At 42.4% G+C, this 13,224-nt stretch overlaps 1 protein-coding gene across 12 annotated transcripts in view; it reads right to left on the bottom strand.

Annotated features, from left to right (window-relative positions):
* The window catches only part of Kidins220 (kinase D interacting substrate 220), a 108,656-nt gene that overhangs the window by 62,757 nt on the left and 32,675 nt on the right, over positions 1-13,224 (bottom strand). For all 12 annotated transcript variants that reach the window (XM_060366300.1, XM_060366317.1, XM_060366319.1 and 9 more), the window contains exons 7-13: positions 13,064-13,162; positions 10,265-10,462; positions 8,094-8,192; positions 6,041-6,139; positions 5,488-5,586; positions 2,583-2,760; positions 780-944 (exon numbers count right to left, since the gene is read on the bottom strand). In XM_060366300.1, coding sequence (XP_060222283.1) covers positions 780-944; positions 2,583-2,760; positions 5,488-5,586; positions 6,041-6,139; positions 8,094-8,192; positions 10,265-10,462; positions 13,064-13,162 — 937 coding nt within the window. The remainder of the gene's footprint in view (positions 1-779; positions 945-2,582; positions 2,761-5,487; positions 5,587-6,040; positions 6,140-8,093; positions 8,193-10,264; positions 10,463-13,063; positions 13,163-13,224) is intronic.

Below are 13,224 nucleotides of genomic sequence, written 5' to 3'. Positions count from 1 at the left end.
AAATGAAGTTTTATTTGTTTTGCTTAGATAAACTCTTTAACTTTCCTGCTTTTAATATAAACTTATACTGGGCAGCTAACAAGGACCTTAGATAATCCCACTGCTGCTTAATCAGCATTTTCTCTTAATCAATTTCAGTAACACCCCCCAAGCGCACGCCTCTCCCTGCTCCCCCACAGTCCTGTTTCATATTGAAGATGCATAAAACTCTTTTGTCCATTATTCTCACGTCAAGGTTTTCTGGGTACTGGCTTTTACTAACACATAAAATATTGTTTCCATAAGCAAAAAAACAGAAACAGTACTCTGTCTCCAAACTACTCAGCAACACCACTTCTCAGACCCCCTCATCCTCCCACTGTGGCTCACAAAGGTACAGTAAGCCTGATGAGGACCGCATGTCATTCTTTCTATAAAACTTGAAGTCATTTTTACTCCAATACTGAAGCCTGCCCTTGAGAGCCAAAACGGCCTCTAACAGAGAGCAGGTCTGCTATATTAACAAATGTACTTAGACCTGCCTGCTGCACAGAGCCCACAGAGGGCCTGCACATTGCCAAGTGTGTGAAGAATCTGTGAAACCCACGGACACACTACCAAGGGTTGTTTTGATGCGGGCCCACAACTTGACCTGTTCTAAAAAGAAAACTCATGGAGGATCGACTAGAAGGAATGAAATATCAGCCACTGCAGCAGATGGTGTGACAGGGCAACTACCCACAGAGTTTTCACTGCACAGAAAAATGCTGTATATAAGACTTCAGAAAACATGTTTTTACCTTCTAGTTTCTTGAGTAAGAAAGACTTTCCACTTCCCCACTGTGCATACAAACCCACACAAATGGGTGGCTGCATGGTCGGCTCACTGAGGATATCGGCCAGGGCACTGCTGTACAAGTCATAACCAAGCATGTCACCGTCTGTTTCCGAAGGGGACAAGTGTCCTGTAATCAGAAGCACACACCATAGCTTTACATTAAACAGTGGTATCATTTTCAAAGGAACGGCAATTCTTTTTTTTTTTTTTTTAAAGATTTATTTATTTATTACTTATGCAAAGTGTGTTAGCATGTACACCTGCACGCCAGAAGAGGGAACCAGATTTCATGTTTAGATGGTTGTGAGCCACCATGTGGTTGCTGGGAATTGAACTCAGGACCTTTGGGAAGAGCAATCAGTGCTCTTATCCTCTGAGCCATCTCTCCAGCCCCTGGAACGGCAATTCTAACCTACTGTATATGGGCGGGGGAGCTTATCTGGAACAGTTAAGCCTGTGTTAAAAACAGCTTCAGAGATTCTTACACAATACAGTATTTCGAGGAACATATCTATTAAATCATATCTGTTAGTTAATAATAAGATACATCACCTCGAAGAACAGCAAAGAAAAAAGTGTTAGCACATTATGCTTTTTTCTCTATCACTCATCACATATACCAGGTCTGGGGACACAGACCAACAGCAGAGTATTTGCTGGCATACATGAGCTTTGGGTTCAATTCTTAGAAGCATGGGTAAGAAAAAAGTTCAAGACCATTTCAATTCCAGAAATATTTTTAGAGTGCATACACCATAAAGTGTTACTGAAGAATATAATAGATAATCAAAGACAAATTAATTCTTGGCAGAAAGTTTAAAGACTCAGATACCAATTCCTCCTAAATTAAGATAATAAAAAAAACAAAAACATGAGAGTATTTTTAAAGATGAAAAGCCAAAATGTAAGATGAGCTAAAGACATGGCTCAGTGGTTAATAGGGCTTCTTGCTCTTCCAGATGACACAAGTCTGGTTCCCAGCATCCACATTGAGCAGTTCAAAATGGTCTATAACTGTAGTTCCAAGTGACCCAACATCGCCTTTTGGCTTCCATACACATACAGACACACACACACACACACACACACACACACACACACACGGCATACATTCACAGACACAGAAACACACACATTAAAAAAATGTAAAAAAAATGTTTTCAGAAGTGTAAGAATAGCTAAGAAGTATTTAATCTATTATGACCATGGGAGAAAGCCACATATATGTAGGTAGGCAAGGGGATAACTCAGGAGATTAAGTTCTGTTCTTCCACCTAAAACCTGAGTTTCAGGACTCAGGCTTAGGTCAGCAGGCTTGAGCAGCAAGAACCGTTGTACTTTGAGACATCTCACTAGTCCAGAAATGATTTTTTATTTTTACATCTTTTTGTTGGCTGGGAAGCTGGAGAGACATATATAATGAATAAATCTAATAAAAACTTAAAATCTTTGAGGACAGGTATGGTGAACCATTTGTTTTCCATATGTTTTTACTGGAAATTCATTATTTAAAAACTCAGGCAGGAAATGCTAAGTTGCTCCATGGTAAAGCTTTTGTTTAGTATTGGCAGGGCCCTGGGTTTAGTCTTCAGCAAAACACACAAGCATGCACAAATACACACAAATAAATGCACATGCATACAGTTGTACACACACACACACACACACACACACACACACAAAACCAAACCAAAAACAAACAAACAAAAAAAACATGCATGCACAGGCTCAGTCAGGGACAAATGAGCACAGGCTCATTACTTACTGGCTCCAAATATTTGAGTTAAAATGCTTTTCTGGTGGCTGCAGTCAATGTTGTAGGGAGTCTCGCCTGCTTTGTTAGGCCTGTAAAGTAGCCGCCCATCTTTGGGGTTCCGTAAAAGAAGTTCTGCCAGTCTCCGGCTTCTCCCTCGGATGGCAACGTGCAGGGGAGTGTCACCTTTCTGTAAAATGGCAGCATTGTTCTCAGGGGCAGTTCTGAGCAACACTTTTCATGCCTCTATAAAGATCCAAGTAACAATGTTCATGCATCTATAGAGCAGACGATCTGGAGGTTTATATTTCTCATACATAGCATAAACATAATGTGAATTTGGATCTCTGTGTTCTTCACAGTTTATTTCCCTAGCTCTGTATTGGTGTTTCTCAGAAATCCCCCCACCTCTACTCTGGCTTCTGGAATTGCAACTTCTTCTCTCCCTGCATCTCACTTAAAGAGCAGCGACCTCTGCCATGTGCCATGCATGCCTCCCAGGCCAGAACCTCAGCACCCTTCCTCCCATCAGAACATTCACTGTCCAAGGACATCAGCCGCTTTCCTCTACCAGTTCATATTCTAGTTCGTGGCTCTCTTCTTCTACCAGCCTTCATGCCAGAGCTCACCCACTGTGATCAATCCCATTAGTCCCTATCACCTTTGTCAAGCATCTACCTTATGGAGTCCTTATATTCTGACTCTACATGCTCCACCTGAATCCTTTACAACTCATCTCTTCTCTGAGCACTACAATATCTCCCCGTCTCTTTACCTTTCACTCCCTGCCATCAACTGACTCTTCCCCTATGAGACTCTTCAATTTTGTGAGCATTCACATCCCATACTAAGAAAAAACTCATACTTATGAAGGACCTCTCCAGTCTGCCAAATACTCTATTTATCACTTCACAAACCACCCCCTGAAGACAACCTATGATGTAAAACTTAGAAATTGAATCCCCGGCTCTCATTTGCCCTGACCACTCAGAGACACTAAATGGAAGAGGCCAGCATGTCTTTCCCATGGTCCTGGGAAGGACCTTCTCCAAACCGCTCTTCTGCCTCACGTCTAATTCTCTTTAGGTTCTCTCCCTGTGTTGTGTATGTGGTGCAGTAGCTACTGAACTGAGCAGATGGAAAGAACTTTGTGTGGTGAGTACACTGGAAGATACAACAACAGAAGACAAGATGGTTCCGACTTTATAGAGCTGATGACATCAAAGGAAAAACTTGACAACCAAGAACAATTATAAGACCAACAACACGACACACACTTTAAGAGGTAAACGTCAATGGCTTTCATTGCTCTGTACACTTCTGTCTTCATTGCTACCATGCACTCACACATCCTGTCTGGCCCTAAGTTGCCACCCCCATCCTGGGTATCTCACCAGATTCTCATCCCACACTCCCCAATATCTGCCCGTCAGTCCCCTGGCTGCCTATCAGTCCTCAAACTCAACATATCTCAACTACCCAACTCACATTTCACATTCTCCGACCTGTGAGGAAGCAAAAATATCCTCAGCACACAAAATCTCTGGAAAACATAAGCAAACCCACAAATATGCTGAAAATAAAAACAGAGCAACAATAGCTAGATTAAACATCTTATTTCATTGTTTGTTTTTGTGAAATAGTCTTTGCAAAGCCAGACCAAGACTCATATAGGCTTTACTTCTAACACTAAAGGACGGCACCTCACATCAGTGAAACAGCACTCAGCTTTGCAGGTGGCGAGTCCCTGGTTCTGTCTGCAGCATCACAGATAGGAGCTCTCAGAACCTCCTCCCTGTCCAACCACAAGTGAAAATGCTATCAATCCCCTTACCTTGAGCGTTTGCCAGCCAGTACCGACTCTGTCTCCACAGTGACCACAAAACAATCACTTATAAACAATGTGCTGTGACGCTTCTACATAGGGGATATCAGTGTGTTTCTTATTCCAAAGTGGAGGCCGAGGGTCAGCTATGAGTCAGTGGCACAACAAGACAGAAGCTGTCCACAAATAGAAATAGCTACTACAGCAAGACTCCTTCTTTCCTTCCTTCCTTCCTTCCTTCCTTCCTTCCTTCCTTCCTTCCCTCCTTCCTTCCCTCCTTTCTTCCTTTCTCCCTTCCTCTCTCTATTTCTTTCTTTAATTTATTTTTTGTTTGGTTTGGCTTTGTTTTGTTTTGAGACAGTATCTTACTATGTTGCCTTCACTAGTCTGAAATTCTCTATGTAGACCAGGTTGGCCTCACACTCACAGAGATCAGCCTGCCTCTGCCTCCCCAGTGCTGGGGTTAAAGGTGTGCACCACTGGACCCAGCAGAAGTTTTCCATTTCAAAAAGTCTTTTTTAACTTTATATCCTTCCTAATTTAATTTTCTAAACCTTTATTTATGTATCTGTATGTGGACATGTATGTGTGCCTTAGATCTCCTGGAGCTGGAGTCACAGGCAGTTGTGAGCTGCTCCATGTGGTGCTGGGAAGGGGACCTCAGTCTTCTGTTAGAGACCATCAATGCCAGTCTACAGTCTGCTTGGAGACTGCACCTTCCCAGCCCTGCTGCATTTTCTCCTGGGGTTAGCTACCCCTGTAGACTTGTGATAAGCTACCCCTGAGATGTCCTCCTTATATGGTGGTCAAGGACAGTTCTTAACAATCGGTAACAGTTAACTATGAGTCACAGAAGGAAAATAGATAACACACTAAGCCTGCTCACTCTACAACGTGATGCTGGAGCGGAATCAAAATTGGCCATGTGCAATCCCAGCCGGTCATCTCTTCACACACATGATGAAAAGTAAAGCTCCAGCACCCCCAACCAGATGTGCAGGTCAGTGCATGGCCACATCACCACAGGCGCTCTACGCTCCAGCAGACGTGGCCACAGTCTGCCAGCATCCCCCAAGGGTGCTCCGTTCTTACCTTGTCCACAGCAGACACCTTCGCCCCCTTGTCCAGCAGCAGCTCCACCACTTCTATGTTTCTCATCTTGGTGGCCTTTATTAGCGGCGTCTCACCATCCTGTGGGCACAGACAGGGTTAAAGGACGGGGCTTTCCTTTACTTCACTAAGTCTACACTCGAAATACACTAAAGAAAACATCGTTTACAAGCTGACAAGGGAGTCCTTTTCCTTTCCTAAGCAGTGATTTGTATGGAATAACTTTATGTTACTAAGGCACTTTAACCTTTATGTCAGAATTACAAATATATTTCCCATAGAACACTTGCACACACCTACAACCAACAAAGTCTTACACAGTTTCATGTGATTTGAATGTAGCTAAAATGCCTGGTGAGGGGAAGCAAATGTGGCTGGCAGAGGGTGTCTAAAGCAAGTGTATTCTGCATTCTGAACAGAACTTGAAGAACACGGGGGCAGCAGCCGCCTCAGGGCTTGTGAATGGCTGACGGCAGGCTTTCGGAGCCAGGCATCACCACTCTAACTTCACTCGGCTAACAGGCCTCATTCATACCTTTGTGCATATCTCAGTGTCAGGATTGCACTGCAGGATATCTCGCACCATCGTCGCATTTCCCTTTTCGACAGCCCAATACAATGCAGTCTTATTGTCCTGAATAGCAGAAGAAATCATGTGAGATGCAGCATTAAAAACTGCTATTTTTGAATGTAAAATATCATGAATATTTAGACTGGTAGAAAATAACACCAATCTACATGATACCTAAGATGTACCTTTGAGAAATTCTTCATGAGAGGATCCTGGGGAAACGGAGTATTGCTTAAGTAAAAAGGATAAAGCACAGAGCTGACCAGTTGTGCTCTATTTGTCTCTGTGTGCTGGGTGGAGCCCAGGGCCTCACACGCTCTAAGCAGGCACATGACCACTGTGATCACTGGACCACATGCACAGCCCTAAAACACCCCATGTAAAACTGTCAGATTTCAGGGGTAAAAAGCACGTCAGAAGTCCCCAGGTCCTGAGCTCTGCTATTTTGGACAAGTCATTATTAAGTATGCTGGTCCAGGGAAGACAGTGAGTAGGAGGGTGTCTCTGACAAACACAGGCATTATTATTTGTAGCTTTATTAACCTGTATCCACCCTGTACCCTAGACTGTCTTGAATGGCTCCTTTAGCAACCCATCTCGCTCAGAAACCAAACCCTTGATTCACATTGACCTGGAAAGCAGAGATAGAGAACACCAATTAAAAACTAATTAAAGGAAAGACCCCTGTGCTCAGATTTTTTGGTTCTGTTGCTCTCCTTGTGGAGTTCCTGTCCTCTCCAGATCTTACTGTTTCCCACTTGATACTCCAACCAAGGACCATGCATGGAGATAACCTAAGACCCCTGCACAGATGTAGCCCATGGCAGTTCAGTATCCAAGTAGGTTCCATTATAATAGGAACAGGGACTGTCTCTGACATGAACTGATTGGCCTGCTCTTTAATTACCTCCCCCTGACGGGGAAGCAGCATTACCAGGCCACAGAAGAAGACAATGCAGCCACTCCTGATGAGACCTAATTGACTAGGATCAGAAGGAAGGAAAAGAAGCCCTCCCCTATCAGTGAACTTGGGGAGGAGCATGCATGCAGAGGGTGGAGAAAGGGAGGGATTGGGATGGGAGGAGGGATGGAACCACAGGGGGGATACAAAGTGAATAAAGTGCAATTAATAAAGGAAAAAAAAAACTAACTAAAAATAGACACACCCGGTTGACAGATGCAGATATCAGTGGTCTAAATGGGTGATCTAGGGGCCTCCATTAGTGAAACGGCTTTATCTGAGATGACTCCTGTAGCTGCCACACTAGGTTTCCTCTGTCCACACGTCTCTAAAGGCGTTCCAGCCTACAGAACATGTGCTAGCTGCCACTCATACCTCCATCACTCCTTCTCTTTCCATCCCATCCTCAGTCTTTCCTCCCAGACTGGTTTTCCACAGCCTCAGTAATCTTTCACTCTCCATGCTCACGTCTTCTCATATTGTCAACACTGTGCTTCCCTAAAGCCCTCAGCCTTCTTTCTCTGACATGCTGAAACTCAGTCCATAATCAAATGTAGCCCTAGTCCCACCTGATTATAAAGGTTTTCCTTTATTTCCTCTCTCTACATAAATGCTCACCTTAATTTAAAAAAAAAAAAAGGGTGTGTGTGTGTGTCTGTCTGTGTATGTGTGTTTGTGTGTGCGCACTACTTGTGCGAAAGCTCAGGGATCAGAAATAGCGGTCAGACCCCTAGGAGCTGGAGCTAAGGCAAGCTGTAAGCCACGCAGCATGGGTACTAGGGACTGAACCTCAGTCTTCGCCAAGAGCAGCAAGCACCCTTAACCAGTTAACCACCTCCAGCCCCTTAGGGTTGCACTACACAGCCTAGAATGATGTGCAGCTTTTTTACTTGTACACTCTGGAGCTTTAGAACAGTGTCAATAAAACACAACAATAACACACAGCTAATGTATTAGGGTATACATTTTTTTTAAATCTCCACAAAAAGTCAAATTAGCGACATCCTGACCACTTGACACATGCTTTCATGGTCACCACAGTCTGAGCGCACATACCTGCCCTCTGATGTCTATGTCAGCATATTTCTGGAGAAGAGCTCGAACAATCTCAACATGACCGCCTCTAACAGCACCAATCAACACAGTGTCCCCACTCTAAAAGGACAAAAGACAAGATCAGTTACTAAACAAATGAGCACAGTTCTGAAATTAAGGTTACTCGTTTATTAATACAATGGATTTGTTCTAAAATCTCTTTGAAAAAGAGTATCACTGAAGTGAGATTTTTAAATAACTGACATTATTTGATGATATTGGGAACCTTCTGAGTAAGACACAGGGAAACTAATTAGTCCTTAGAATAAGGGCTCATAAAACCTCATGATGGAAACTTAAAAAGACAAATTACTTGGATAGAATCCAGTCTCTTTGAAGATAATTCCCCATCATATATATAACTGAAATCACAAGACACTGGCTGACAGTTTGGATTTACATAATAAATCCCCTTCAAAGACTGGCACGTGATAAAAGCAACAGGTTCTAAATTTGGAGCATAGAGCTGGCATGCTGTTATGGCTCTGAAGGACAGGAAGACTGGCTCCCAGACCAGTGTCTGTTGATACAGCCAGTGGGAAGTCACAGGCTAGGAGCATACAGGTTATTTCATCCTCCTGTATAAGAACTGTATCAAGTTAAATACCTCACATGACAGTCAACCAGTAAGAGCCATTTAGAATCAGCCTCCCAGTACTTCAAATACTAACTTTACCATGGGCTCAGGCATCTTACCATTTTACTGTTAAACTGCAGGTCGGTTGTAGACTTCTGTGCTAAGTAAGCCCCTGAGCTGTTGGCTGCTTCTGTTTTGAGGGCCACAACAATGCTATGAAGGAACTATTCATTGAGGGTTCTAAGTCTAGCACTGTGCTGTAGTATTTTAGCTCCCCATAAACAGATTACATAAACCCAAGGCAGAGCAGTTGTAGTTCAGAATGCAAGCATCCATGTGGGTGAGAACCAGTAAACTGGTAAGTAAACCATTTTCCTGCTACAATGTGCTAGGCACAGTTCTAGGCATTGGGGAAACAAGATAGACAAGGTCCCAGCTGTAAGCAAATTTACAGCCTAACAAAGAAAGACAACATACAATTAAAATTGATAAACCAAAACAAATACTGTGCAAATAGAATAGCATATCTGATCAAAAGAAACCGGGCAGTCCCTTTGGACTGGAGCTAAAGGTGACCTTTCGATGAGATAGATGGAAGTAGAGATAAAATGAACAACAAGAGCCATAGTGTGTAGACAGCATTCTGGACTGACAGCACAGCTGGTGCACATGGCCCTAACCCACAGCAGGACGAGATCAGCACGCACAACAAAGAGAAGGGATGTAACAGGGCTGAAGCTTCCAACCGGGGCCTGTGGCACACAATGAGGACAAAGACTTAAGAAGGACACTGCCAGGCAGGGTCTGCACACTAAAAATGAAGTACATATGCAAAGTGCAAGAGCAAGACTAGAGTGCCTCAACAGAGAAGTGCATGCCTTCAACACATGCAGGGGAAAGCAGAGGCTCCGTTTTAACAACAGGAGAAGATGATGTAGGCCAGGGAGGCAATTGTGGTGCTAAAGCCAGACAGATATAGGGGAAGTTCTACATTGAGTCAATGGAACTGCATGGGATAGTAGAGAGAAGTTAACGCCTCAGAGTGGGTAGTGGGGTCACTTGCTGAGACAGAGAAACCAAGGAAAAAATGGCCTGAGGTAGAAAAAAAAAACAAAAATAACCTCACTTCCATTTTATTTTGCTGTAAGTTTTTAAAAGCTCATCAATATATATTCAAATGGAGAGTTCAGAACATGTATGTGTAATCTCAGGAAAGAAGACAGGCAAGAGAAAGAAATCTTAAGTATACAAGTACTATTTAAATTCTGGGAGAATACCTATCATCAGCTATGAAAAACACCTATAGAGATATTCATCAAAGAGAGTTACAAATTAACCATATTGTGACATTTCTAGTAACAAAATAATTGACAAAAATAAACAAGGACATTCTTTAACAAGACTGGAAATTTTAATTTATTAGTTTCAAAGGTAAAAATAATACTTCTCTTAAAGCAAGTTCATGTCAAATGCAGAGACTCTTGATGATAAGGAGCCGCTGGCTATTTTTCTGTCTACATCACCACCACAGACAGATCTGAAGTAGGTTCCCTACCCTGTCAGGTATGTTCACGTATGTTCCAGCATCCAGCAGGTCCTGTACAATCTCTGTATGTCCTTCCTTTGCTGCAATCATCAAAGCTGTATTTCCATCCTTATCGGTTAGATTTACATTTGGATTCCTTTTCAAAATCTCTTTTACTGACTGTGTGTAGCCTCCTTTCACTGCCACAATAAGTGCAGTCATCGAATTCTTAAAAAGAAAAAAAAAATTAGTATGTTCTAGAAAACATATTATGCATACTATAATCAGAAAACTATTTTTAAATTGGTGAGCTAGCTATTTGCAGTTGTGGGGCTGGAGAGACGGCTCAGTGGCTAAAAGTATTTATTACTCTTGCAGAGGAGCAGAGTTTGATTCTCAGTACCTACACTGGGTGACTCACAACCAGCTTTAACTCCAGCTCTAGAGAATCCCACGGTGTCTGCCAGACTCCACAGGCACCCCCACTCACAAGCATATATCCAGACAAACACAGGCGCATCCATATCACTTTAATAATCTAAATTAAATTAACAGTTGGTGGTGGCAGCCTCTGATGCAGGGCATTGAGCATGCTCAGTAAGGACTCTACCACTCTAGCATTCCTCCAGTCTCTAAGAGTTATTTCTGATAGGGCCAGCAAGAAGGCTCAGCAGTAAAGACACTTGCTGCCAAGCCTGGTGACCCCAATTTGATTCCACTGGCTGTCCTCTGAGAACCACATTTGTGTAGTGGCATACATGTGCCACGTTCCATAAATAAATAAATAAATAAATAAATGAAAATTTTAAGTTATTCTGACAAAATGTCAACATAAATAACTAGACATGTGCCAAAAGTGGCAGGGGGCATATATTCAGGCTTCTTTTAAAAATTGTTTTTTATGCCGGGCGCAGAGGTACACACCCGTAATCCCAGCACTCAGGAGAAGCAGGAGGATCTCTATGAGTTCAAGGCCAGCCTGGTCTACAAAGTGAGTCCAGGATAGCCAAGGCTACACAGAGAAGCCCTGTCTCAAAAACAAGAAAAAGTTTGTGTATTTTTTCCTTGTGTGCACACAGGCATATGCACATGTGGACACGTAGAGTAAGAGGATCAGTCATAGGAGTTTATATTCTCTTTGCACCGTGTGGACAGAGCTCAGGTCACCAGGTTGGCAGCAAGCACTTTATCCACTGAGCCACCCCACATTCTCAGTTTTCAAAGAGACATGACTTCTGATGAGTAGTGGACTATCAGAGGTTCCGGTCTTTCGATGATACGTGCACTGGATCTACTTACAGGGAACAAACCCTTCCACTGATGTAGCAAAGTCCAAAGAAGACCTCAAAATTCAACACTTTCTAATTTAAATAATCAAAAGTAAAATGGATCAAGCTTGAAACTAAGAACATTTTTATAATAAAATGTTTAGGGAAAACCACTAACAATGAATTAGGAGTTAGAGCACAACTCAACAAAAATTCAATAAATGATCTTAACAGTAGCTAAAAACCCACTAGCATATCCTAAGTAGTTCTTTGAAACACTAGATGCCTTCCTCACACATTAAACTACAGTCCCTCACCGGCAATCACCACAATAACAAGCCACTCATCTACTTGATAACTTAGGAGAGGCCAGTGGACCTGGCTCCAGCAGGAAGAACAGTGCCTTGAAGGCCAGGACGAGCCACTTCTGCTATAATGGAAGAGAGAGACACCTTTGTTATAGGAAGTCAGGTATGAGCTCTACAGTTTAACCCGGCTTCAACTGTCCAGAGATTTGGTGCTATCTCCTTTCAGACTCTGTCATAGGCTGCCTCACTTAACACGACAATTACCTCAAGGTGTAGTCCTTAGTACCTTAACACTACTTGCTGTACACAAATATTGGTCCCTGAAATATTCCTGGGACCTCTAAAAAGAAGCTATTTATGAGACTCTTCAGCACTCTTGGCATGTAAAAGGGACACAGCTGATGCTCAATAATGAACTAATAACAGGTAGTCAGTTAGATTGGGCCAATTTTTAACCTTAACAGTTCATGTCTAACTTCCTCCATCTGTGTATTAAGAAGAAAAATAACTTAAAGACCCCACGAAGTCTAACATCACTGTGCACTGTTAAGGAAAAAGCACTTTAATGAGCATGATGTTTGCCTACAATTAAAAGTTAGCTTGGCATAGTAGCACATGCCTTTTGTCTGAGCACTCAGTAAACAGTCAGGAGGATCTCTGAGTTCAAGGCCCACTTCCTCTACATAGCAAGTTACAGGCCAGCCAGGACTACATATTGAGACCCTATCCAAAAAAAAAATTTTTTTTAATTAAAAAAATGGGAGGAAAAAAAAAAGGAAAGAAAAACTACTTGATTGAAAGAACTTTTCAGTTTATACAATTACTGAAAATTATTCTTCATGGCTTTAGTTTTCCAAAACTTATGTTCATTAACAACAGATCCTCAAAAACAAATATTCATTATGTTTTTCAGATTATAACAGGCTTATTTTCAAAGTTAATACCACTTAAGAAATCCCAGCCCTTGGGAGGCAAAGGCAGGAAGATCATGAATTCATTGAAAACCTGGAAAACACAGTGAAGTCCTATCGCAAAATTAAAAAAAAAAAATCATTTCAGAACTCCAGGGAAGCTGGGTGGTGCACACCTTTAATCCCAGCACTTGGGAGGCAGAGGCAGGTGGATCTCTGTGAGTGTGAGGCCAGTATGGTCTATAGAGCAAACTCCAGGACAGCCAGGGAATTTTTTTGTAGGTTTGAACAGGGTTAAAAACTTCACTCTGCTAGAAAGGCTAGGAGAGGAGAGGTACTTACAGCTCCTTCTTGATCAACATCAGCTCCCATGGCCAATAAATGCTTCACACATTCCAAATGACCCTTTCTGGCAGCCCACACCAAAGGAGTTGTTCCATACTATTAAAACAGGCAATAAATTCAAAATTATCTTCAGACATGTACTAAAAGAGAGTAGCTTG

This window comes from Meriones unguiculatus, chromosome 1, assembly GCF_030254825.1.
Source record: "Meriones unguiculatus strain TT.TT164.6M chromosome 1, Bangor_MerUng_6.1, whole genome shotgun sequence".
In the NCBI taxonomy this organism is placed as follows: Eukaryota; Metazoa; Chordata; class Mammalia; order Rodentia; family Muridae; genus Meriones; species Meriones unguiculatus.
The sequence above is the reverse complement of the archived record's forward strand: the minus strand, read 5'-3'. Positions and strand labels throughout refer to the sequence as shown.